This window comes from Eumetopias jubatus, unplaced genomic scaffold (genome assembly GCF_037043125.1).
Source record: "Eumetopias jubatus isolate StellerSeaLion01/CBP00866 unplaced genomic scaffold, mEumJub1_p1.0 scaffold_23, whole genome shotgun sequence".
Taxonomy (NCBI): Eukaryota; Metazoa; Chordata; class Mammalia; order Carnivora; family Otariidae; genus Eumetopias; species Eumetopias jubatus.
The window spans coordinates 1,483,163-1,510,489 of NW_028274829.1; the positions used below are offsets into that span (position 1 = coordinate 1,483,163).

The 27,327-nt window shown below is 42.2% G+C and overlaps 1 protein-coding gene and 1 pseudogene across 5 annotated transcripts in view; one reads left to right on the forward strand and one right to left on the reverse strand.

Moving 5' to 3' along the window:
• Nucleotides 1-26,427, forward strand: part of LOC148162072 (protein WWC3-like) — a 233,709-nt gene extending 207,282 nt beyond the window's left edge. For 4 of the 5 annotated variants that reach the window (XM_088020350.1, XM_088020351.1, XM_088020352.1 and 1 more), the window contains 5 exons: nucleotides 5,773-5,937; nucleotides 8,601-8,693; nucleotides 20,993-21,220; nucleotides 24,126-24,253; nucleotides 24,975-26,427. In XM_088020350.1, coding sequence (XP_087876476.1) covers nucleotides 5,773-5,937; nucleotides 8,601-8,693; nucleotides 20,993-21,220; nucleotides 24,126-24,253; nucleotides 24,975-25,041 — 681 coding nt within the window. In that variant the 3' untranslated portion in view covers nucleotides 25,042-26,427. Of the gene's footprint in view, nucleotides 1-5,772; nucleotides 5,938-8,600; nucleotides 8,694-20,992; nucleotides 21,221-24,111; nucleotides 24,254-24,974 lie in introns of all 5 variants that reach the window. The other variant, XR_015767215.1, reaches the window with a different exon arrangement.
• Nucleotides 19,145-20,378, reverse strand: LOC148162075 (transcription factor CP2-like protein 1 pseudogene; annotated as a pseudogene).
• Nucleotides 26,428-27,327: the final 900 nt, after the last annotated feature.

The following is a 27,327-nucleotide window of genomic DNA, read 5'->3' on the forward strand; positions in this document are numbered from 1 at the left end:
GAAAAAAGTTGCCGTGGCCAGTGTCAAAGAGCTTGCTGCTTATGTTCTCCTCTAGGATTTTGATGGATTCCTGTCTCACATTGAGGTCTTTCATCCATTTTGAGTTTATCTTTGTGTATGGTGTTACCGAGTGGTCAAGTTTCATTCTGCATGTGGCTGTCCAGTTTTCCCAGCACCATTTATTGAAGAGACTGTCTTTTTTCCATTGCATATTTTTCTCTGCTTTGTTGAAGATTATTTGACCATAGAGTTGAGGATCCATATCTGGGCTATTTTGTTCCATTGATCTATATGTCTGTTTTGGTGCCAGTACCATGCTGTCTTGGTGATCACTGCTTTGTAATATAGCTTGAAATCAGCCAAATCGTGTTGCCTCCAGCTTTGGGTTTTTTGTTTTTTTTTTTTTCTCTCAACATTTCCTTGGTGATTCTGGGCCTTTTCTGATTCCATACAAATTTTTCGATTATTTGTTCCAGCACTTTGAAAAATGTCATTGGAATTTTGATCAGGATGGAGTTGAAGAAGTTGCTCTGGGTAGTATAGGCATTTTATCAATGTTTATTCTTCTGATCCATCAGCATGGAATGTGTTTCTATCTTTTTGTGTCTTCAGTTTCTTTCATGAATGTTCTGTAGTTCCTAGAGTATAGATCTTTTACCTCTTTGGTTTTTGGTGCTATTGTAAATGGAATCGTTTCTCTAATTTCTCTTTTTACAGTTGCATTGTTAGTGTATAAGAAAGCAACTGATTTTTGTGCATTGATTTTGTATTGTGCCATATTATTGAATTACTGTATGAGTTCTATTAAATTGGGGGTGGAGTCTTTTGGATTTTCCACATAAAGTATCATGTCATCTTCGATGAGAGAGAGTTTTACTTCTTCTTTGACAATTTGAATACCTTTTATTTCTCTTTTTATCTGATTGGTGTTGCTAGGACTTCTAGTACTATGTTGAACAATAGTGTCAAGAGTGGGCATCCTTGATGTGTTCTTAATCGGGAAAGGCTCTCATCTTTTCCCCATTGAGAATGATATTTGCTGTAGGTTTTTCATGGATGGATTTTATGATCTTGAGAAATGTTCCCTCTATCCTTATACTCTGGAGAGTTTTAAACAGGAAAGGATGCTGTATATTGTCAAATGCTTTTTCTTCATCAATTGAGAGAACCATATGGTTCTTCTCTCTCCTCTTATTAATGTGTTCTATCACATTGATTGGTTTGCGAATGTTGAACCACCCTTGCCTCCCGGGGATAAATCCCACTTGGTCATGGTAGATGATCCTTTTAATGTATTGTTGGATCCTATTAGCTAGGATTTTGTTGAGGATTTTGGAATCCATATTCATCAGGGATATTGGTCTGAAATTCTCCTTTTTGATGGGGTCTTTCTCTCGTTTGGGGATGAAGGTAATGCTGGCCTCATAGAATGAGTCTGGAAGCTTTCCTTCTGTTTTTATGTTTTGAAACAGCTTCAGGAGAATAGGTATTATTTCTTCTTTGAATGTTTGGTAGAATTCCCCAGGGAATCCATCAGGCCCTGGACTCCTCTTTTTTGGTAGGTTTTTGATCAGTGCTTCAATCTCGTTACTGGTTATTGGCCTATTCAGGTTGTAAATTTCTTCCTGTTTCAAGTCTTGGCAGTTTCCAGGTTTCCAGGAAGGCCTCCATTTCATCCAGATTGCTCAGTTCATTGGTATATAGTTGTTGATAATAATTTCTAATAATTGTTTCTATTTCCTTGGTGTTAGTCATGATCTCTCCCCTTTCATCCATAATTTTATTAATTTGGGTCCTTTCTCTTTTCTTTTGGATAAGTCTAGCCAGTGGTTTATCGATCTTACTAATTCTTTCAGAGAACCAGCTTCTAGTTTCGTTGATCTGATCTACTGTGTTTCTGGTTTCTAATTCATTGATCTCTTCTCTAATCTTAATTAATCTCTTCTAATGCGTGCCTTAGGCATCGTTTGTTGCTTTTTCTCTATTTCTTTAAGGTGTAGAGTTAGTTGGTGAGTTCGGGACTTTTCTATTTTTTTGAGTGAGGTTTGGATGGCTATGTATTTCCCCCTTAGGACCACCTTTGCAGTATCCCATAGGTTTTGGACTGATGGGTTTTCCATGAATTGGTTTCCATGAATTGTTTAAATTCTTTTGATTTCCTGGTTGACCCAAACATTCTTGAGCATTCTGGTCTTTAGCTTCCAAGTGTTTGAATTTCTGCCAAATTTCTTTCTTGTGATTGAGTTCCAGTTTTAAAGCATTATGGTCTGAGAATATGCAGAGAATAATATCAGTCTTTTGGTATCGTTTGAGATCTGATTTGTGACTGAGTATGTGGTGTATTCTGGAGAAACTTCCATGTGCGCTCAAGAAGAATGATTTTTCTGTTGTTTTAGGGTGAAATGTTCTGTATTTATCTATGAGGTCCATGTGGTCCAGAATGTCATTCCGGCTCTTGTTTCTTTGTTTATTTTCTGCTTAGATGATCTGTCTATTGCTGAGAATGGAGTATTGAGGTCTCCTATAATTAATACATTATTATCAATATCAATATAATGTATTATCAATATTTATTTTGGTTAACTGTTGGCTTATGTAGATGGCTGCTGCCATGTTAGGGGCGTAGATATTTACAATATTTAGATTTTCTTGCTGGATACACCCTTTAGGAATGATATAGTGTCTTCTGTCTCTAACTACAGTCTTTAATTTAAAATCTAATTTGTCTGTTACAAGAATTGCTACCCCAGCTTTCTTTTGAGGTCTGCTGGCACAGAAGATGGATCTCCAACCCTTCACTTTCAGTCTGGATGTATATTTAGGTTCAAAATGAGTCTCTTGTACACAGCATATGGATGGGTCCTGTGTTTTTATCCAATCTGCAACCCTGTGCCGTTTTATGGGAGCATTTAGGCTGTTCATATTGAGAATGATTATTGAAAGATAAGAATTTATTGTCATCATGTTGCCTGTGAATTCCTTGTTTCTATAGATTCTCTCTGTAAATTTCTGTTGTGTATGACTTTTAGGGTCTTTCTCCTTTTATAGAATCCCCCTTAATATTTTTTGCAGAGCTGGTTTAGTGGTCACATATTCTTTCAGTTTCTGCCGGTCTTGGAAGCTCTGCAACTTTCCATCCATTCTCAATGAAAGCCTTGCGAGATAAAGTATTCTTGGCTGCATGTTTTTCTCGTTTAGTACCCTAAATATGTCTTGCCAGGTCTTTCTGGCTTGCCAGGTCTCTGTGGATAGATCTGACGTTATTCTGATGTTCCTTCCTCTCTACGTACGGAATCTCTTCCCCCTAACTGTCCTTAAGATAGTTTCCTTGGTTCTAAGATTTGCAGGTTTTACTATTACATGCTGGGGCGTTGGCCCATTTTCCTTGATCTTGCTAGGAGTCCTCTCTGCCTCTAAGACACGAATCTTTCTTTCCCCAGATTAGGGAAGTTCTCAGCTGTGATTTGCTCAAATATATCTTACAGTTCTCTCTCTCTCCACCCCCTGAGGGATTCCAGTAATTCTGACATTGGAATGTTTCATGTTGTCACTTATTTCTCTGATTCTGTTTTCATGGATTTTGAGTGGTTTCTTCCTGACCTTCTCTTTATCCTTCTTTTCTATCAATTGGTCTTCTAGGTCACTAATTCGTTCTTCTGCCTCACTTACCCTAGCTGTTAGATTATCTAGATTGGATTGGATCTCATTGATAACATTTTTAAGTTCTGCCAGTTCAGCTTTCATTTCTGCCCTTAGAGACTCTATGTTGCCATTAATTGATTTCTCCATTCTAGCTATCGTCTTCACAACTGTTATCCTGAATTACATTTCTGACACCTTGGTTATATCTGCATCCATTTGTAAATCTGTGGCAGAAGTCAGAATCTCTGAGTCTTTCCTATTTTGGGAGTTCCTCCTCCTAGTCATTCTGTTGAGAGGTGGTTGAGGGAATGTACAGAGTCCAAATTATTGACCACAACCCAAGCAAGATGCACTTGCTTTATAGGGACCTTAGGGTTGTTGGCGTCTTGTTCTCCCAGCCTGTTTTCTGGGGGAGGGGCCTGCCACAGTGTTACTCAGACAACTGTTTTTTGGCAGAGTTGTCCTGCCCCCTGTTGTGGGGAATGAGCTCAGTGAAACCCGGTTTTCTGGGCTTTTGTTCTCTGGTGGCTTTCCCTGGCAGCTTTCCATGTCTCTTCGGAGAGTGAGAGAAGAAGAGATCCTTTCCAACCCTCTGCCTCAGAACAAAGAGATCACAGTCTGTTCTTCAGTGAGCTCTCCATGCCACGCTATCTCCATTTCTCTCTGTGCTGCTAAAAACTGCAGTGACCTCTGTTGTGTGCCCCCCCTCAGCGCTCCCAGTCCTTGCCTCCAGGTCGGGGCACATCTCTGCCCTTTGTGCTTCTAAAACTGCCAGCTGCCCCCAGTTCGTACCCATAGCCCCACCGCTCCCGGTTTCAGTCCAGGGAGCTGTCCTAAAGTCTTTTCCCCACCACTACTGGTCTGCAAGTCTGTTCCCCATCCCCAGCATGGGAGGCTTTCATGCACTGGTGGTGCATTATCCCCACGGGTGCCTCCCTCTTTTGTTTATCTTCCAATATCTGCTGGGGAATCACAGCTCCACCCTTCATACTTGAAACCAACCGCCTGCGATATTCTGTTTGTAGAGATCCAGATATATCTTCTTACATCTCAGGCTTATTTCATGTGTGTTCAGAGTGGTCTGGTAGATAGCCAGTTCAGTTCAGTGGACCGGTTGGAATAGGGTCCCCTTCTCCTCCGCCATCTTTTCCTGCCCTCATTTCCTACCATTTGAGTATTCTTCTTGATTGCCATTCATTTTACTGAAGAACTTGACTGTTTTGCATAACTCTTGTAAGTCTGTTTTGCAGTGTCCCATTTTTTTTCATGTGACCTGACAGATAAGGGCATAGAGCTTCCTTGTTCACCATTTTCCTGACATAACTTCTCTTTTAAAACTGTTTTGTCAGAGGAGCTAAAGAAGAATAATATCAAAAGTAAGCAAGGTTTAGGTTTTTACCTCGTCGTAGTTGAAGGCACAACTAAGACGTTGAATTTTGAGTAGAGACTGTACAAAAGGAGGTATAGAAGACTTACGTAATGTTGGAAAGGGCATTCAGGCAGATGGAAGAGCATGTGCCCAAAGACTGAGATGGGAGACTCAGTATGGTAAGAGAATTACAGGGAAGTTGGTATGGGTTGGCAAGAGGAGCAAGAGCAATTGTGACAGCTGAGAGCATTGTGAGTAAAGGGGCTAGATTATTTAGGCCCACTCAGGACTTTTGCTTTTTTCTGAAAGAGATAGGAAATTAGTGGGTAACTTTGAGCTCAAGCATGACATGATCTGACTTCAGTTTTACCATGGTTTCCATGATGGCAGAGCTGAAGCTAGAGGTAGGCATAGAATCAAGTAGACCAATAAGGTCTGCACTAATTCTAATCTGGGTAGATGATGCTAACTTGGATCAAGGGTTGGTGACAAGTTTCAAAATACACCTAATTTTGAACATTGAGCCATCAGGAATGTCCTTAGTCATGTGTGTATTATGACAGGAGAGGAGTCCAAGATGACAACTAAGATTTTTTGCATGAAGAAATGGAAATTTGGGGATAGAATGTCAGAATTCAGTTTTAGACTCATTAAATGTAAAATGCCAATAAGGACCTCAGAGTGCAGATGGCAAGGAGACAGTTGTTTGGTAACTATGCTAATTTATTGCTTCTAGAAAATGTAAATTAACTAATATATAGGTTGATAAGGGAACCAACACAGAAGATGTCTTCCCTGAAGAAATAGTGAGTCTTCCAAAGGAGAGGACCAGTCGCAGAACCTGTGGGTCACATTTTGTTCGGAGTAGCCCGGTTGTCCGTTCACAGACCTTCTCCCCTGGAGCACGAAGCCAGTATATTTGCAGAGTAAGTTGATATTCCTTTGCCACCACCTGTCTGGAATATTGTCCCCCTTTTTTTGTGTTTTATTTTTACTATTTATGTTAAAAGATGTGTTTTCTCACAAATGAGTACCACACATGTGTGGGTCTGTGCAATCAGCCGGTGGCTCCATCTCCCCCTCATCGTTGAATATCTAACTCTGGATTTCTTCAAGATTCTAATACATTTCTCCCCAGATTTTCAGGCTGTATGTGTCCCAATTCATGATCGGGAAGCAGGGCAAACTGTTTCTACATTGGTCTAAGGAGTAACAGGTCAGAACAGGGAATATTCTGCATTGGGTTGAGATTGGGAGGTCAAGCCACTGAGTCATCAGAAGTCCTGAAGTTTTGCTTAGCTGGGTCCCAGGGTGGATTGTAGCCTTGAAGACTTGGGGCACTGAGGCAGAGTTCTGACTCCCCAGCTCGTAAATTCTCACCCCAAGTTTGATGGCAGGAGATAATGCATGGTTCTTAGCCTGGGCTGCACCATGCAGTGAAGTTGTGGGGGACCGGGGCTTCACAGAATGCTGGTGACTGTGTTCCACCCCCAAGGTTCATCCTGTGTCAGGGTGGGGCCTGGACATCAGAGCTTGGGAATGAGTCTGTTGTTGAGAACCTCGAGATGGGGGACCTAATCTGCTGTGGTCCTTGAAGATAGGACAGCATGTTGGAGGTTGGCCAGCAGTGGTGGTATGACAGTGACAGGATGGATTAGGAAAGAGAAGGGAATTTGAAGAATAAATGGTCATGACACAGTGGCCTGATGGGGCTGTTTGGGTCAAGGAGAGCTTTGACCCTTCCTGCCTCTGAACTGGGCTCCCTTGATGGGAACTGCCAAGGAGCTGGCTCTGGTTGGGCAAAACCAAAGTTCAGTCATAAGAGAGAAACAGGCTCAGATGTGTGCAAGAGACACCGGGAGTATGGTTCAGTGGTCCCCTGGCCCATGCTCAGGGTCAGGAACTTGCTAGGACCCACAGAACTCCGCAAAGCCGTTAGATTCACTATTGTGGTTTATTACAGTGCAAAGATATAGACCAAGGTCACCAGAGGGAAGAGGCACATCGGGCAGCACTGAGAGACCTGTCGCAGGCCTCCGGGTCTCTTCCAGCAGGATTGTGCGCATGGCTCTGGTCACCTGTCACTGCTGGGAGAGGCTGCACATGGAGTATTGCCAGCCTGGGGTTTTTTGGGAGGTTGGTCACACAGGCAGAGCTGATTGCCTGCATGCCTGACCTTCGTCTCTAGAGATCAAGCTGATGGCCTAAGGCCCCCATTATAAGTCACATTGTTAGCAGAGACTGTGTGGCCTGGCTTGAGGTCCCCAGGTAAACAGAGACACTCAGGCAGGACATCCCAGGGGGTTACGGGTCACTTCCGAGGAGCTGGGCAAGGACCAAACTTTTCTTGGAGCAAAGTTAATCTTTACCCTATGGCGGGGGTGGGGGTTGGGGCCGGGTGGCCCAAGTTGCCCCTGGGACATTTGCAAGACCTGCTGCGCGTCTCCCCACAGAAGCCAGGTGTCCTGTCGTGGGGGCCCTGGGTCCCACGTGGTCAGGCTTGGGTACTCCTGCCGCATGAGGCTGCAGTCCCATGGGGGCTTGTGCTTAACCAGACAGCCACCTGGAGGCGCTAGATCCAAGGCTGCCCTCATGTTCCTTCCTCACTGTGGGCTGTTTCTAATCCACCACAGAGTGGGCTTGGGTCTGCTGGGTAAGAAGCACAGTGAAGTGAAGGAGGAAATCCTCTACTTCCCCGGAGTAAGATTTCTGGCTCCTATGCCAGGTTCTGTGCCCTGCAAAAGACCATGCATTTACAGGTGATGCTTTTAGAGGCTTCTTTGTTTTATCTGTTTGAAATGACTGAGGCAGGGGTGGAGGTGGGCATGCATATTGCTGTGCCATGGCATTTCCTGAGTGTTTTGGGTTAATTGGCATGGACTTGCCAGAAAAGAACTGGCTTTCACAAAGATACACATTGATCCTGAAGCAAGAACCCACCACCAAATGAAATAAATAATATCTTGGCTATGAAGAAGGCATTATTTATTTTTCTTTTAAAAAAGAGAGCTTTTCTCTTGTTTAACGGGATGGGAGTTAGTGATTAGCTTGTTTTACTACAGGACAAGTCTCTTTTTTTTTCTTAAAGCTATTTTTACCCCAGCTTCTTGCCAGAGTCTGAAATACAGCAAGTGAATGATCAAAAGTGAAAAATGGCTGTCTGGCTGGCTTAGTGGGTAGAACATGCAACTCTTTATCTCGGGAAGCCCCACATTTGCTGTGGAGCCCACTTCAAAAAAAAAGGGAAATGGTGAGGTTAGTACTGGCTTCATGAACTTCACACATAATATCCAGCCAGTGTTGACATTGATGGGACAGAAATTTTGTTGACTTTATCACCCTGGAAACTTCATGTTTTTGAAAGAGGGTGAGGGTTGGGTTTGCTTTTCTTTTGTTGTTTTTGTTTTAATTGAAAGTCTTGGGTAGCTTTTAACTGAAACCCAGAGACCTTGTAAAAGTACTAGTAGTCATGCAGATTTGAGTGTCTGTGAGGAAAAAAAAATGAAATAATTCAATTCATAATACATCAAGAGAATGAATATTAAATTTCTAAGAAAGTAACTTCTGTACATCATTCTTTTTGGCACAGCTTTATCGTAGTGATAGTGACAGTTCAACACTGCCCCGGAAGTCTGCCTTTGTCCGAAACACCTTAGAAAGACGGACTCTTCGCTGTAAGCAGGTATGGGCCACGTAAACTAGTAAGGAGTCTACATTTCTCTGGTAGTTATTGTTAAAAACCTTAAAAAGTAATAAGTAATTTTAAGGTAATATTGATTAAAAAGTAATATATTAATTTCCTTATTTTTTTCACAAATGTAAGTTTTGAAAACATGTATACCATAATATCATAATGTTACCAAACATTAGAACAATTGTTCTCTTTATTTATAGTATTTAGGTTCACTGCAGACCTTGAATTACCAAGTTTTAAAACATTGCGGCCAGGAAAACCACAGAGTTAGGTTCCTATAAGCTTCTGGTTACATTTTCATCAACAAATAAATACATAATCATTTTTTTGTGTATTTCTGTTTAAAGGCCCATTATTTAACTTATATTGTTAATTCGTTCACATCAAACTCACAGCCAACAGCATTGTAATTCGTGCCCAAATGAAGCTTATCAAACATATTCTCTTCATAAGGTACATCTTAGTCTAGACAGCACTTCTTCACTAAAATGGCTTTGGGGCCATTTTGAACACTGAAGCACCAACAAAGAGCATGAAAACATGGCACTTAATAGACCATGAAAGAAAACTTGTTTATAGTATGAGAGCTGAAACAAGAAGGGAGAATGTTGTTTTATTAGACCTTAGCTAGGAACACATGCATCAAGTGACTCAAACTCTGCCACTCTCTGCACATGCCCATTCAAGACCATGAACATGCCATAATATTGATTTGGAGATCACAAGTAAATTTTAATAAGTAGACTAATTCTCACATTCAGATCTCTAATAATGAGGATCACATGTATTTCTTAAGGTATAATGTTTACATTCTTAAAATCAATATTAAAAAACAACCATTTCTATATAATAGAAAAATCATTTTTTTTTTTTACAGGAGATAAAATTAAGGTTTTCAATATTTAGGGTTCTTCTTCATGAATTTATTTTCTTAATTCCACAGTGTTTTTCCACACCATGCCTTTCAAGTTTTGCTGCTTTAGTTTGTACGGTTGTAGCTCCCTAGATTTTCCATGCAAGTATGCTTTCAATGAGAAAAAAATCCCAAATTTCCATGTGATAGTTGTACTTGGAGCAGTTGATGATTGATAGTTATAAATCATAATTCAGCTACAAATATTTTTTTCAAGAGCAACACTACTGATATTTGGGGCAAGATCATTCTTTCTTTGTGGGCTATCTTTATATCAGGATTTTTAGCTGCTATCCTTGTGCTAAATGGCAATATTACTCCCCTCCTCTCTAGCTTTGACAATCAAAAGTCCTTTGAGATCACAGATACCTTCTCTGAGACATGGTTTACCCCAGGTGAGAACTACTAACTTACTATGAATTCAGCACCATTCTTTAAATTACCATGTTAGGGCACCTGAGTGGCTCAATCCGTTGTGTCTATCTTTGGTTCAGGTCATGATCCAGGGTCCTGGGATTGAGTCCTTCATCAGGCTCCTTGTTCAGCAGACAGTCTACCTCACCCTCTGCCTGCCACTGCACTCTGCTTGTGCTCTCTGTCTCTCTTTTGCTCTCAAATAAATAAATAAAATCCTTAAAAAATACAGATTACTATGTGTTTATACATATACACAAAAATATCTTGTGCATGTATGAGAAATATTAACACATAGACATTGTAGTGCTCACTAAACAATGCTGATATGCTATTGGATTTATGATTTTGTTGTAATAAGGGCATGTCCCATTGGATGGAAACCACTGGTCTAAAATTGCATATGCAGAATGTTTTTATCATCGTTTTTTTTCCATTTAAAGATTTTATTTATTTGACACAGAGAGAGACACAGTGAGAGAGGGAGCATAAGCAGGGGGAGTGGGAGAGGGAGAGGCAGGCTTCTCATGGAGCAGGGTGCCCAATGCAGGGCTCGATCCCAGGACCCTGGGATCATGTCCTTAGCCAAAGACAGACACCCAACGACTGACCCACCCAGGCACCCCTGTTTTTATCATCTTACGACAGACACCATATTTGCTAACTAAAGATTATAGCAGAACAAAAGTTTTGATTGCTTTCATGCTTTTTTTTTTAAGATTTATTTATTTTAGAGAGTGAGAGAGAGCACAAGCAGGAGAGACAAGGAAAGGAAGAGAGAATCCCAAGCAGACCCAGAGCTGAGTTAGAGCCTTAGGCACAGCTTGATCCCACCACCCCCAGATCACAACCCAAGCTGAAACCCACAGTCAACACTCAACCCACCATGCCAACCAGGCACCCCTGTGTATAATTTTTTAAACAAAAAGTCCTCTCATTGTTCCCAATATACTTCCCCTTATATAGTAAATCATTAAGATTTTTTCAAGCTCATAAATGTATGTGTTTTTGTGTGTATAGTTGGTTGGTTGGTTGAAGGTAACAGATCTTTATTAGTCCCTCATTTGGAATTAAGAAATAAAAACATTAGCCTGTCACTTTTCAGAATTAAAATTGAGCCTATTATTACTTGGCGTGGGAGATGGCATCACGTAGATCTAGTGACTGACAGACATCTTGAAAGCCTGGAATGTCAGAAGACTGAAGGTTAGTCCTAATTCTGTGCAATCTTGGGCAAAGTATTCCACTTTCATGTGACTCAGTTTCCTCAAAAAAGGTAATAACTGGTCTTGAGTTTCCTTGAGGACTAATATGTGGAGTTAACAATAGGCAGCAAGAAAGGATGTAGAACATCAGAGCATGATATGACCCAGTACTATTGAGAAGATTAAGGGGAGGACAGTAAGAGAAGAACAGAAAACCAGTTGTATAAATGGTGGAGGCAGTCATGGGCTGGGTAAAAAAATAAAGAAGGAAGAAGGAAGTCCAAGATGGCGGAGGAGTAGGAGACTGTAATTTTGTCTGGTCCCAGGAATTCAGCTAGATAGCTGTCAAACCATTCTGAACATCTGCAAACTCAACCGGCAATGTAAGGAAAGAATATCTGCAACTCTTATGGATAGAAAAGCGACCATTTTCCACAAGGTAGGAGGTGTGGAGAAGAGTGAATCTGAGGTGATGCATATGCAGACCACAGGGAGGGGACCTCTGTCAGCTGGCTACAGAGAAGTGATAGAGCAGCAGAGCACAAAATCAGAACTTTTAGAAGTCTCCTCCACTGAGGCACATCGCTCTAGTGGCTAAGCGGGGAGTGGAACCCTAGCTGGGACAATGTGGTCTCAGGACCCTCGGGGTCACAGAAAGACCGGGGATGACAGAGTGCAGCAGAGCTCCCAGGTATTCGAGCAGGAAAGCTGGCTGCAAAGATGGAGCCGAGGAGTGGGCGTTCAGCTTGGGGTTGCCGTAATCTGTGATCCATGGCACCATAGAGCCACTGGTCTTGAAGCAGGGGCACAACAAGCGGCAAATCTTAGGAGACTCTCTTCTTACCCTGGGAGGAGTGGCACAGGAGCGTGCCACAGAAATCTGGTGGCTGGGTGTGGAGACTCCAGACCGGGCTGTGTGCCAGAGATAGAAATGCTCCATCACAGGCTGGGTGGGCATAGAGTGCTACTGGAGAGGAGGGAGACAGGAGTGATTGATTCCTTTTCTCTGAGGGCACACTGAGGAGTGGGGCGCCAAGCTCTCAGCTCCTCTGGGGCGGAGATTGGGAGGCCACCATTTTCATTATCATCCTCTAAAGCTGTATGGAAAGCCTTTGGAGAACAAAAGCTATGAAGAGCAAACCTGAGCAGATTACTGAGCCTGGCCCCTGGCAAGGGTGATGCAATTCCACCTTGGGCAAAGATATTTGAGAATCAATGCAAAAGGCCCCTCCCCCAGAAGATGCGTGAATCGGTGGAGTTTGGTACTTGCAGAGCTGGAGATGTATTGACCTGGAGGATTTGTTGACGGGGCTGGACTGGGACATTGCAGCTCTGGGCTGAAGATTCCCACATGGCCATGTTAGCTCTGACCCTCTAGAGAGAAGTGGGAAGATGCCAGGGAACAAAAGCCATGCAGCCAACCAACTCACATTAAGCCCATCCCCCTGACAAGGGTGGGGGGATTCCACCCAGACAAAGACACCTGAGAAGCCAAGCAGCAGACCCCTGCCCCAGAAGACAGATTTGAAGAACACATGAATAAGTTTAAACTTACTTCCCACTTACTCCAGTGCCACGGGAAAATAATATAGGGAGCTCCAGGTGTTCCCTCATGACTCGCTTGTACTTGAGGCTAAAATTTTACATTTTTTAGTTTCTTTTCTTATCCTTTTATTTTTTTATTTTTTATTTTTTTTTTTAAAGATTTTATTTATTTGAGACAGAGAGCACATGAGAGGGGGGAGGGTCAGAGGGAGAAGCAGACTCCCCGCTGAGTGGGGAGCCCGATGCGGGACTCAATCCTGGGACTCCATCCCGGGACTCCAGGATCATGACCTGAGCCGAAGGCAGTTGCTTAACCAACTGAGCCACCCAGGCGCCCTATCCTTTTATTTTTTTTAAAGATTTTATTTATTTATTTAACAGAGAGAGACACAGCGAGAGAGGGAACACAAGCGGGGGAAGTGGGAGAGGCAGGCTTCCCGTGGAGCAGGGAGCCTGATGTGGGGCTCAATCCCAGGTCCCTAGGATCATGATCTGAGCCAAAGGCAGACTCGTAATGACTGAGCCACCCAGGCGCCCCACTTACCCTTTTTTTTTTTTAACCACTGCTCCATTTCAAATAGATTCTTATTTCCCAGCCTATGTTTTTAAGTTGCTTCTCAGCTTTTATTTTTTTTCCTCATATATGTTTTAGAGATTTATGTCGCATACTAGCCCATTTTTCACTCTATCAAATTTATTCTTGATATAGATATGTGTTCTGATTTCTTTGCAATTTTGCAATATAGTGTCTTCAAACACACAGACCAAAATCAAGCAGAAACAGGCAGATCACCCTGCTTTGTCCACCCAAGAGATTATAATCTCTCTCTGCCCCCCTTTTTCTTTTCCTTTCTTTTCTTTTTTTCTTTCTTTTTTATTATTTTGGATCATCTAGATTATGGTGGCATATCTGTGGTAACTTTTGACCACTTTGGATTTTTTCTAAGATGCATCTTGCTTGGTTTGTGGTTGATATTTTGGACTCTGCTCCTTCCCTCAACCATCTCTGGACAGAATGGCCAGGAGAAACACCCAACAAAGAACCAGAGACAGTGTCCTCTGCCACAGATATAATGGATATGAATATAAGCAAGATGTCAGAGATAGATGTCAGGATAGCAATCATAAAGTCAATAGCTAGGCTTGAAAAAAGCATTAGTGACAATATAGACTCTCTAAGGCAAAAGTGAGATCTAATCAGGCCAATCTTAAAAATGCTATGAATGTGATCCAATCTAAACTGGATACTCTAACAGCCAGGGTAAATGAGGCAGAATAACAAATTAGTGATCTAGAAGATAAGATTATAGAAAGGAAGGAAGCTGAGGAAGATAGGGATAGGCAGCTAGAAGCCCATGAGAACAGACTTAGATCAATGACACCATGTCAGAACTGGACCTCAACCATGAGAAGAAATTTAGAAGGAATGGAAACACTTGAAGGAGAAAAGACGTTCTGCTAAAGAATGAATGGGTCATGGGGTACCTTGGTGTTTCAGTTGGTTAAGCATTTACCTTCAGCTCAGGTCATGATCCCAGGGTCCTGGGATTGAGTCCCACATCGGGCTCCCTGCTCAGTGGGGAGTCTGCTTTTCCCTCTCCCTCTCCCTCTGTGTTTTCCTTCTCTTTCAAATAAATAAATAAAATCTTAAAAATAAAAAAAAAACGAATGAATGGGTCAACCAGGAAATTAAGGAAAACTTAAACAATTCATGCAAACCAATGAAAGTAAAAACACATTAGTTCAGAACCTATGGGTTACTGCAAAGGTGATTCTTAAAGGAAAGTACATAGACATCAAAGCCTCTCTCAAAAAATTAGAAAAATCCCAAATGCACAAGCTAATCTTACACCTAAAGGAGCTGGAGAAGGAACAGCAAATAAAGCCTAACCTAAGCAGAAGAGAAATAATAAAGATTAGAGCAAAAATCAATGAAGTAGAAACTAGAAGAACAGTAGAACAGATCAACAAAACTAGAAGCTAGTTCTTTGAAAGAATTAGCAAGATGAATAAACTTCTGACCAGACTTACTGAAAAGAAAAGAGAAAGGACCTAAATTAATAAAATAATGAAAGGGGAGAAATCATGACCAATACCAAGGGAATAGAGACAATTATTAGAACTTATTACCAGCAGCTAAATGCCAAAAAAGTAGGCAATCTGGAAGAAGGAATGCATTCCTGGACACTTACAAATACCAAGACTGAAACAGGAAGAAATAAGACAATCTGAACAGACCAATAACTAGCAAGGTAATTGAAACAGTAATCAAAAACCTCCCAAAAAACAAGAGTCCAGGGCCAGATGTCTTCCCAGGGGAATTCTACCAAACATTTAAAGAAGAAACATACCTTTTCTACTGAAGCTGTTTCAAAGAAATAGAAATAGAAGGAAAACTTCCAGACTCCTTCTATGAGGCCAGTATTAGCCTGATCCCAAAACCGGGCAAAGACCCCATCAAAAAGGAGATGAAGATCCCTGGTGAACATCAATGCCAAAATACTCAACAAGATCCTAGGCAGTAGGATACACCAGTACATTAAAAGGATTATTCACCGTGACCAGGTGGGATTTATTCCTGGGACAGGAGGGTGGTTGAATATTTGCAAATCAATCAACATGCTAGATCACATTCACAAAAGAGACAAGAACCATATGATCTCTCAATTGATGCAGAAAAAGCATTTGATAAGATACAGCATCCTTTCTTGATTAAAATTCTTCAGAGTGTAGGGATAGAGGGAACATTCTTCAATATCATAGAAGCCATCTATGAAAAGCCCACAGTGAACATCTTTCTCATTTGGGAAAAACTGAGACCTTTTCCCTAAAGGTCAGGAACATGACAGGCTGCCCACTCTCACCACTATTGTTCAACGTAGTACTAGAAGGCCTAGCATCAGCAATCAGACAACAAAAAGAAATAAAAGGCATTCAAATTGGCAAAGAAGAAGTCAAACTTGCACTTGTTACAGATGTTATGATACTTTATGTGGAAAACCCAAAAAACTCCACCACAAAATTGCTCTTACTCATTCAGCAATTCAGCATTGTGTCAGGGTACAAAATCATTGCACAGATATTAGTTGCATTTCTACACACTAGCAATGTGACTGAAGACAGAGAAATTAAGGAATCAGTTCCATTTACAATAGCACCAAAACTAAAGGATACTTAGGAATAAGCTAACTGAAGGGGTAAAGGATCTATACTACTACAGAACGGTTAATGAAAGAAATTGAGGAAGACACAAAAAGATGGAAAAACGTTCCATGCTCATGGATTAGAAGAATAAACATTGTGAAAATATCCATGCTGCCAGAGCAATCTACACATTCAGAGAAGACACTTCTCCAAAGAAGACATACAAATGGCTAACAGACACATGAAAAAATGTTCAACATCACTAGCCATCAGGGAAATTCAAATCAAAACCACAATGAGATACCACCTTACACCTGTTAGAATGGCAAATATTAACAAGGCAGGAAACAACAAGTGTTGGCAAGGATGTGGAGAAAGGGGAACCTTCTTGCACTCTTGGTAGGAATGCAAGCTGGTACAGCCACTCCGGAAAACAGTATGGAGGTTCCTCAAGACATTAAAAATAGAACTACCTTGGGGTGCCTGAGTGGCTCAGTTGTTAAGCGTCTGCCTTCGGCTCAGGTCATCATCCCAGGGTCCTGGGATAGAGCCCCACAACGGGCTCCCTGCTCAGCAGGAAGCCTGCTTCTCCCTCTCCCACTCCCCCTGCTTGTGTTCCCTCTCTCACTGTGTCTCTCTCTGTCAAATAAATAAATAAAATCTTTAAAAAAAAATAGAGCTACCTTATGACCCAGCAGTTGCACTAGTAGGTATTTACCCCAAAGATACAGATGTAGTGAGAAGGGGCACATGCACCCCAATGTTCATAGCAGCAATGTCTGCAACAGCCAAACTGTGGAAAGAGCCGAGATGCCCTTCAACAGATGAATGGATAAAGAAGATGTGGTCCATATATACAATGGAATATTACTCAGCCATCAGAAAGAATGAATACCTACCATTTGCATCAACATGGATGGAACTGGATTATGCGAAGTGTAATAGTAAAGCAGAGAAAGACAATTATCTGTGGTTTCACTCATATGTGGAACATAAGGAATAGCACAGAGGATCATAAGGGAATGGAGGGAAACCTGAAGGGGAAGAAATCAGAGGGAGATAAACCATGAGAGACTCTGGACTCTGGGAAACAAACTGAAGGTTACAGAAGGGAGGGGTTTGGGAATGGGATACTCGGGTGATTAAAAAGAATGTAAATAATGTTCACTCTCCCCCCAAAAAAATAATTGAAAAAAAAGAGAAAAATGGGTGAGTTTCCCAATGACAGATCACGTCCCAGAAAAAGAGATCTAGTAATAATCTGGGGTGTTTAGCAAGGGGCAACAACTGGTGCTGGAACAACTGAATGTCCACATGTAAAAGATAATTGATGTTGGACCTCTCCCTCATATATACAAAAATTAACTTGAAATGAATCAAATGCCATTGGAGAGCTAAAAGTGTAAAAATTTTAGAAGGAAGTATAGGCATAAATCTTCTTGACCTTGGATTATACAATGTTTTTTCAGATATGACACAAAAAACACCAGCTAAAAAGAAAAAACAGGTGTCTTGCACATTGTCAAAATTAAAAACTTTTGCGCTGCAGAGGACATCATAAGAAAGTAAAGACAATGTTCTAAAAATGATTGTGTTGATTCTGTGTTGAGTTTACAAAAACCACAGAATTGTATACTATAGATGGGTACAATGTATGGTAGCTGAATTATATCTCAATAAAGGCTTTACCTGTTTCCCCCATCCCCCCAAAACAAAACAGGAGTCAGGAGCCTGTTTTACTTGTAGGAACACTATACCTGTTGTATCATTGTAATTATTACTAGAGCTCCTTTAACCCTTTGAAGTGTCTTGATTTATATGATAAATTTATATCAATCACTATGTGATATTAGGGAGGCAGCTTTGCCCCATCCCCAAGGCTTCAGTTCCTGCATCTGTAAAACAAGGTTTATCGCAGATTCTGATCATCTTGGACCCTAGCACTATATTTCCCAAATGCTCCACTTTAGAAGTTGTAACATTCTGCTCAGTTGGTCATAGGGCTTTGTGGTGCTTTGGAAGATAAACCTAAGTTAGCAAAGAGTCAAAGCCCTGGACCAGTATAGATCACTGGGTCCCGGGTTACAGAGGCAAGACAAAGACTAATTCCTGAATGTACCCATTCCTAAAATTCAAATTTCCCCATAGTTAGACCACTAATAAAGGCAATCCAACTATTTCAGTGTAGGCAAAATGCTCAAAATAAACCCTTTTCAAAAGAAAAAAAAAGATAAACATTTAAAGTGGGGTCCCTCACAGAAAATAGGAAGTCCCTAGGAGATTTGGCAAATTTGGCAGTGGTTAACCAAGTTCTTCTCTAAATGCAGGTTGGCTCAGTCCATCCAAAAGGGCCTGATATCATTGTCAGGGTCATTTGATCATACAGTGGGATGCTTATTTCCTAGGCCTTTTTAGCAATGATTGCTTAGGAAATAAAATTATATAAATGGAGTCCAAAAATTATTTTTTTCTCAACCCTTTTATACTTGTGAGAATGCACCTGAAAATAGCCTCTCCTTCTCCCTTCACAAGGTGTAGACCTAGGTCTGTTGGTGGTTTCTACACATGCATTATGGTGTCAGACACATGAGTCCATCTCTGGGTTTTGCAGCAGGAAGTCCTTAGAAACACTCATTGTGAAAGAAGGTACAGAATAAATCCCATTCCCATCAATCCATGTGTGAACTGGAGAGATGGATGCTCACAAGGCTCACTGAGAAGGGAAGCCATCATGAAGACAGAATGGTGGTGAACCGTGTACATGAGTCAGCAGTCCTGGTGACAAAGCCAGTTACCAGAGAAAGTGAAGGTTGGGGGTGAGGCAGATCTTTCGTCGGAGTAGGAGAATAGACAGAAGGAATCAGTACAGTGGCCTGAAAATACCCAGTGCACTAGCCTCCAATAAGGAAGTGACATCTTTCAGAGAAGATGCCCCTGCTCTTTGCCTCTTTAGGAATGCAGGAATGGAAAAAGAACAAGGAACCATTCAAAAGCTGGAGTCCAATATGAAGTGAGAGAGGAGCCATTGCTTTTCTGCATGCCAGATACTGCATCCAGTGTTTGCTGATTTTATTGGTCTGTGGTTTTCATAGACAAAGGAAAATCCCTCCTAGCTACAGCTTGCCAGGTGAGGCCCCAGGTTACAATGGTGCAGTTTCTGCATCCAAGGGAACCCATGGGGCTCAGAGCTGTAGGCTCTATTTTACATGCTCTACTTCTCAGAGGCCACATTTTAGGCTGAGTGGTAGCCATCATTGTTCTTGGCTTTTAAGGTACCGAGGAGGAGATAGTACTGATCTTGGAAATTCTGCACCATCTTGTTGCTAACAACCTTTTGGATGTTTGTGGGGTCCTGCCAGTAGAGTAGGTGGGAGTAGTAGTGCTGTGGGGAGATGCTATACAGGTTGGCAATCTTCTCAAACAACTTCAAAGTGGTCAGCTCTTTCAAGAAGATGACATTATACACATTCAGACTGCTGCCCAGCCACCAACCCAACTTCTATGGGGGAGCTCGATTCTGCTCTAGTTCCTGACAGATGTAAATAGTTACCTTTGGCATCACATTCTGGCCTTTGATGGGACTGAAGAGCCAGATGCCATGTACAGGGCCACAGATCTGGAGCAAATAATCTCAGGACAGCTTTAGCAGTTAGCACTCAAGAAGGTGGTGGAGAGAGAGAACTGGAGAAATTATTGCAGTGGCACTAGTGCTGGGTGTCCTGGATTAAGGTTGACAGAACCTGGTGATCCTTGCCCAGTGGCAGTGTCTCCACTTGTGGGTTGGAGAGTTGTTCACTTCACCAAGTCTGAAGCTGTTTGGAGAACCAGTGTAGTTTGGGGCCTGGGCACTCTTCACTTGGTAGGCTATGTCAGCCCACAGGGGGCAGTCTCTGAGAATGGTGGCCTGATAGGTTGGCTGGTACTTCTCTTGGGTGATTCTTTTCTCCATATTTTATGGGTCACTCTTCTGTTTCCAGTCAGCTCCTTTTGGCTAGAACACCTTGATCTGGCAGCTGGCCAAGTGCAAGTGTTCTGTATACTCCCTAATTCTTCTGCTGAAATGTCTGTACTAGAAAGGCATTCTCACCTTCCTCAGGGTTAACTCTGTGCTGATACAGTGCACCTGAATGAATTCAGGGGCTCTCTTCCAGTTGTACTACAAACATTTAGCCAGCCTTGGGGTCCAAGACAGAGTGAAATATCCATGTCTAGGATTTAGTTCCTAGAGTGTCTCCCCAATGGGTCCTCCAGCTACTGGTGCTCTGAGTGCTGTGGCCGGATGTTGTGGAAAATTACTGGGATGATGCTCTTGCCATATTTTGTGTTTAGATATTGAAACTCTCCTAGCTCTAACTCTTCTCTTGCTTGAAATGGGCAGAAGGAGCACATCATGTAGGTAGCTGCTGGAATTGTGCTGGTTGTAGCACTGGGACTGTGTGGCTGCAAATTCATGCCCACTGTAACCCAAGCTTCGCAGTGCCCGGGCTACGGGCAAGGAGAACTTATTACTATCCCTTGGAAACCACGGTGGGAACCCCCATGCTCATATATACTTTTCAGCTTTTTACAATGGTCACATATTATGCTGACTTTATTACCTGTTAATTACCTGTTATATATAACGGGTTTTTTTTTTCATATTGTAAAATAGGTGAATCACCTTTGCATACAAACTATCTTTCTAGATATAAGTGCAAAATGAAATTTTACAAACACTTGGAAATTTTTATATATTTAATGTATAGTCTGTAACACTTAACATTGTACCCATTTTTAATTCTGCCAGTCTCAGATAAAGATCTGTCTCTGCAAATGCATAGGGCATCATTAAAGCACATCATTTCCATCACTAACTTGATATTGAACTAGAGACTTAAATTAATCTAGCCCAAATCCTACGTTTGTTTCACATTGGTCATGCGTAGAGAAGCACCTGTCCAGTAGCTGCGCTTCACCCGTCAGTCCGCATACGTTGTGGAAGGACCTCGCAGACGGCGGAGCTCGCTGGCTGCGCGGCGCCCTGGTGTCCGCGCAGCGTGTGTGTTCACAGCTAACGTCTCCCGCAGCCCTGCAAGTCCTCCGTGGCCGAGCTCATGGCCCGCACCTCCCTGGACCTGGAGCTGGATCTCCAGGCCTCCAGAACGCGGCAGAGGCAGCTGAACGAGGAGATCTGCACCCTGCGTGAACTGAGGCAGCGCTTAGAAGACGCGCAGCACCGGGGCCAGACAGACCTCCCCCACTGGGTGCTGCGGGACGAGCGATTCCGGAGCCTGCTGAAGGAAGCAGAAAGGCAGGTGAGAGGCCGGGGCCCTGCCTGGAGGGGCCTGCCACGGAGTCCCTCTGGCATCTTGGGCCCGCCTGGTCATGAAGATGACGCTATACTTTAAACTCTCTAAGTGCCCGTCTGAAGGAGCTGGGTTTCTCCCTCTGTGGGCCAGGCAGCTGGTGTTTCCAGATGTACCAACACACGTCTTTTTTTTTTTTTTTTAATTTAAAATCATTTAGTTAACATATAGTATATTATTAGTTTCAGAGGTAGAGGTCAGGGATTCATCAGTTGCATATAATACCCAGTGCTCATTCCATCACCCAGTTACCCCTTCTCCTCACCCACCTCCCCTCCAGCAACCATGTTTGTTTCCTAGAGTTAACAGTCTCTTATTGTTTGTTTCCCTCTCTGATTGCACCTTATTTTATTTTTCTTCCCATCCCATGTTCATCTGTTCTGTTCTTATATTGCACATATGAGTGAAATCATGTAATTGTCTTTCTCTGTTGACTTATTTCCCTCGGAATAATACCGTTTACGTCCATTCACATCATTTCAAATGGCAAGATTTCATCCTTTCTGATGGCTGAGTAATATTCCATTGTATATATGGACCACATCCTCTTTATCCATTCATCTGTTGAAGGGCATCTCAGCCCCTTCCAAAGTTTGGCTATTGTGGACATTACTGCTATGAACATTGGGGTACAGGTGCCCCTTGGGATCACTACCTTTGTATCTTTGGGGTAAATACCCAGTAGTGCAATTGCTGGGTTGTAGGGTAGCTCTGTTTTCAATTTCCTGATGCACCTCCCTACTGTTTTCCAGAGTGGCTGCCCCAGCTTACATTCCCACCAAGAGTGCAAGAGGGCTCCCCTTTCTCCACATCCTGGCCTGCATCTGTTGTCTCCTGAGTTGTTCATCTGAGCCACTCTGAGCAGTGTGAGGTGGCATCTCACAGTAGTGTGGATTTCTATTTCTGCAATGATGAGGGAGGGGGAGCATTTCTTCCTATGTCTTCTTTGGAGCAATGTCTGTTCGTGTCTTCTGACCCGTCTTGGCTGGAGCTTTGGTGTTTGGGGGGTCAAGTGGGGGAAGGACCTTCGGGCGTGTCATTTGGGCATCTCTTCTCCCTTTCTGGAGGTTGCCTTTTAGCCTGGTTGATTGTTTCCTTGGCTGTGCCCAAGGCATTAAACCCAATGATGTTCCAGTCATTCAACTGTGCCTTTGTTTCCCTTGCCTCTGGAGATGTGTGGAGTAAGAAGTTGCTGTGGCCCAGCTCAAAGCAGGTGCTGCCTGCCTTCTCCTCTAGGGTGTTGCTGGGTTCCTGTCTACCAGGTAGGTCTTTCATCCATTTTGAGTCGATTTTCTGTGTGTCGGGGAAGCGAGGGGCCCAGCGTCTTTCTTCTGCATGTGGCTGTCGGTCCAGCATTCCCACCACCATCTGTGGAGACTGTCTTTTGTCCCTTGGATATTCTCTATGCTCTGTCCAAGATGACTTGACCATCGAGTGAAGGGTCCATTTCTGTCTGGGTTCTCTATTCTGTTCCCTTGGCTTTATGTGTGTGTCTTTGTGCCAGGACCATCATCCAGGGTCCATTTCTATCTGGGTTCTCTATTCTGTTCCCTTGGCTTTATGTGTGTGTCTTTGTGCCAGGACCATCATCCAGGGTCCATTTCTGTCTGGGTTCTCTGTTCTGTTCCCTTGGCTTTATGTGTGTATCCTTTGTGAGGACAGCTTGGTCATACAGCCTGAAGTCCGGAATTGGGATGCCTCCGGCTTTGCTGTTCTTTTTCCACATTCCCTTGGCTTCTCTGGGGACTTTGCAGGGGCTCTTCTCTTTTGAGAAGCATTTGTTGCAGCTCTGTGAAAAATGCTGGTGTGGTTTTTATAGGGATTGCCTTAGGTGTGGACATGGCTACGGGTTGTGACTTCACCATGGCAATGGAATTTCTTCTCCCAATCCATGAGCATGGAAAGGGCTTCCAATTCTTAGTGTCTTCCTCAGTTTCTCTCATAAGTGTTCATAGTTTTCAGAGCACACATCTTTGACCTCTTTGCTGACGCTTCCTTCTAGTGTCTTATGGTTTGGGTTGCAGTTGGGAATGGGATCGATTCCTTGACATCTCTCTGAGATGTTGCATTGTGGGTGTGCAGAAATGCAACAGACTTCTGTGCATTGCTTTGTTATCCTGGATAGAAGGGAATTCCCGCAGCAGTTCTGGCAGGTTTTTTAAAAATTCTTGTTATTTTTGTGGAGTCTTCCAGGTAGTCTATATAGACTCTCATGAGGGTCTGCAGAAAGTGATTGTGTGAATTCTTCTTTGCCAACTTGGATGCCTTTTGGTGGTCTGATTGCAGAAGCTATGCCTTTGGGGACTAGGCTGGACCAGAGTGGTGAGAGTGGACATCCCCGCCGTGGTCCTGTACTTTTCCTTAGGGGGAAAACTCTCAGTTGTGTCCCTGAGGAGGATATTAGCTATGGGTCTTTCATATGTGGCCTTAATGATGTCGAGGTGTGTGCCCCCTACCCCTACAGTGTTGAGCATTTTTATCAAGGAAGGATGCTGTACTTGTCAAATGCTTTTTCTGTATCTTTGGAGAGGATTATATGATTCTTATCCTTTCTTTCAGTAATGCTGACCCAACTCCTTTGCAGCTTCCTCAGGTGAGGGGCTGCTGGAAGGAAGATCCCCAAGCCCTAGTGCTGGCATTGCCACTCTCCACTTTGTGGTAGAATGTTGTGGTGTCTGCAAGGCATGATACCAGACACGCTGGTAGCTCCTGTGAAGATTCCCTGTTGCACGGGTGTGTGTGGATGGGGCAGGTCTTTCTCCCCTGTGGGACCCCAAAGCTAGGAGTAGTTTTATTTATTCTTCCTTAAAACTAGAAGTAAAAATGCTTCATTCATCCAGTGTTGCCATTCCAGACAAGACAGACCAAACTTGACTTCCATCAAGAACAGGCAGTTGAGAAGATGCTGAAGAAGGCCTCCAAAGGGGTCTGCCAGCTGCGTGGGCAGAACCACAAAGAGCCAATCCAAGTGCAGACCTTCAGGTAGGGAAGGCTGCAGGCTCCACTTCCTTGCTTTCCTTTTTACTGTCATACCTTCGTCAATATAAAAAAGTAAAGTAAATATTAAAAAAAAAAAAGGAAATTTGAGAACAGAACAGGAATCCTCATTCCTGTTAGCATTTGATGTTTTCTTCTGATCTTTTTCTATAAATTTATTTTAAAATACCAGCTGTTTTCACTTAGTGTTTAATTTTGCACTCAGCTTTTAGGAATGAAAATACCAGATGTTGCTACATTATCTTTTTCATGACTGTATTTCATATAGTAAATATAATTTGCTTATGTACTTTTATAACATGCTACTTCTTTCCAAATGTTTGCTATTATATATCACATGATTTACACATGTACATATGTGTCACGTTTGCCCTTTTAATTAACTTTTGATTGAACAAAATATTGTAAGAGTGTTCCTTCAAGTAATTTAGAACTCATATTTTGAAACGTATTCATTTATTGATAAAACAAACATTTACTGAGAACTGACTAGATAGCAGGCACTGTTCTACACAGTAGGGATAAATCCGACTCTGAGTATCATAACTTCTACTACAATTTTGAAAATTTGTATGCAAACATATGTATTACAACAAACCAAATTCTGCATGTTCTATAAGTAAGAAGAGTGATTATTAATATGAGAGCCTCATGATAGCTTTCAGTGTCTACATAAAATGTGTAACATCGTTCTTTCCAAACTCAGGGAGAAGATAGCATTTTTTACAAGACCAAGAATTAGAATACCTCCTCTTCCAGTCGATGATGTATGATGTAGTGTGTTGTACACATGAAGTATTTATCTGTTTCATTTTCATGAAGTTCTTAGACTACCTAAATTTGTCTTTAAAATGTTTTTGCAAAGCTATTAACATTTTGTTTTTAAGTCTATAAATATGTATTTTGTAAGTGACAGGAGCAGGGTTTAACCTGTCCTTGTTGTGAAATTAACATCTCAAAACGTTATTTTGTAAAAGATCAACTATCATGTTAATAGTGTACAGTTTTTACACTATTTTATTACACTTAAAGCCTGGAAGACAAACAAAGTGAGTTCAGGCAAATTCATTGTATTGTAATTTATTTATAGTACTTTTCTTTCTCCTCCAAAGAAAATATTGACTTTAAGATGTATTTTAAGACTAAAATTTTGTGCTTCAGTATTTGTCATGCAGTAGAATGGAACTTGGGGCCGGTTTTGTTTCTGACACCCAAAATGCAAACACTCTGCTGAATTCGTCACTTGTATCAGTTTCCGATATGTGTATTTACCGTGTATCTTGTACACTCTGCACTCTGCGTTCGCTTCTGATACCACCCGCAGCGGCCCCAGGAGCCGCTCACCTGCCACGCGTGCGTTGCCGAGCTCTCTCCCATGCGGACTGCGCACCAACAGCCTCTCCTGTTGTCTTGTGTGTCTTTGTGTGCTCACTGGGAGTCTGAGGCAGGCCCCCGGCATTCAGCCTGCCTATCCAGCGTGGCTGGCCACACTGCCTGCCCTCACCAGACCACAGGCAGCCCCCGCTTTGAGTCTGCCCCATCCGATCATGACCAGCGAGGCAGCGTGGAGCTCCTGCACTATGACTCTGTCATGAAGGGAAGTGACGAGAACTAGGAGCGCGTGTTTTCAGAGAATCCTTGAGTGCACGGGTGGACACAGCGCTTATAACGTAGAAGTGATGGCCTTTGAAGGAGCTTGTTTGTGGAAGGAGGCAAGCATGCGTGGGTAACCGGCAGTTACCCAGTGAGTCACTGACAGGAGAGTATTTGATTTAAATCAAACTCCGCCCCCCCCCATACTGGAGTCTACCCAGTATTTCCTAAGAAATCTTAGAAGTAGTTCTTGAGGGAAAAAAATTATTTAATAAAAATATACCAATATTCTTTTAAAATGCTAAATGATACAAATATTTTGCCTAATATATACCTATTATATATAAAATGCACTCTCCTTTATGAGGCTCTGCATTAATAAACAAGGTTGAGTCACACAAAATGTAAAAGAAAATACAACTCATCCTGTACATCTTTCTTCCCCCTCTTTTCCTTTGAAGATGTCTCTTTTAATCACTGTGCCTCTCTTTTCATTGTTATGGAATCTCTGTTTGTATAAGCTGCCTTTCTTTTCAATTGCATTAAAAATAAATTTTGTGAAAGCATTTCATTGATAATTGAATTATTATAATAATGTAGTTTCTCAGTAATTCTATGGCCGAAACTTCAGGCTTTTAACGGTTGTCATCTGTTGCCATCTCTTTGTACCTCTGGTCTCCTTTCCCACCCCCTCTTCTCAGTTTCTTAGTATATGTACATAATGTTAGAGACTCACAAAGCATTTCTTATCACAACCAGCTAAGCAGACAGCATGGTTAATTAGCTGAAGATAGTAAGGCCCTCTTTAACTCCCTGCAACTGCTGAAACTTTAAAATCTAACAAAGAACTCTGCCATTGGATGCTAGAGGATGCAGATGGCAAATTATGTCTTTGGTGCATGGATGTTAATGCAGGAAGACTTCCTGGCATGCATTGCCTATCTGCTCTTTTTTTTTTTTTTAGCAGCTGTGCCAATATAGAAATCCTCAAATAACTGTTCTTGAATAAATTTCACTGCTTACAAAAATCCCTCCCTATCCATTCCACCATCCCACAGATTTTTATTTAGAAGTGTTGCTGTTCTTTTTTTAACCCCACCTTTACCAAACATAAATAAAGGCCCGCTTCCGTGGCAGTTTACTGGCCTCTTGGGTTTACCACCCCTGTTTTATTTTACCCTGCCATAACCTACATATGATTGCTTTTGTAGCCCAGTGGCATCATAGTAAAATGAAGGAAAATGAAGATAAGTTTGAGGTTGCCCATGGAGGGCTGCCTCCTTCAGTGTTCATTATCCATGCTGGAAAAGAGAAGTGGTCATTGTTAACAAACTTTTGTAGACAGATAGGAGCACTTCATCTTGCAGCTTTTGACCATTACAGCTACCAAGAGAATATCTTACACTATCAGAAAAGTAAAGTCGTATTGCTTTATGTTTATTTTTTATATGCCCTTAAGTTTTATG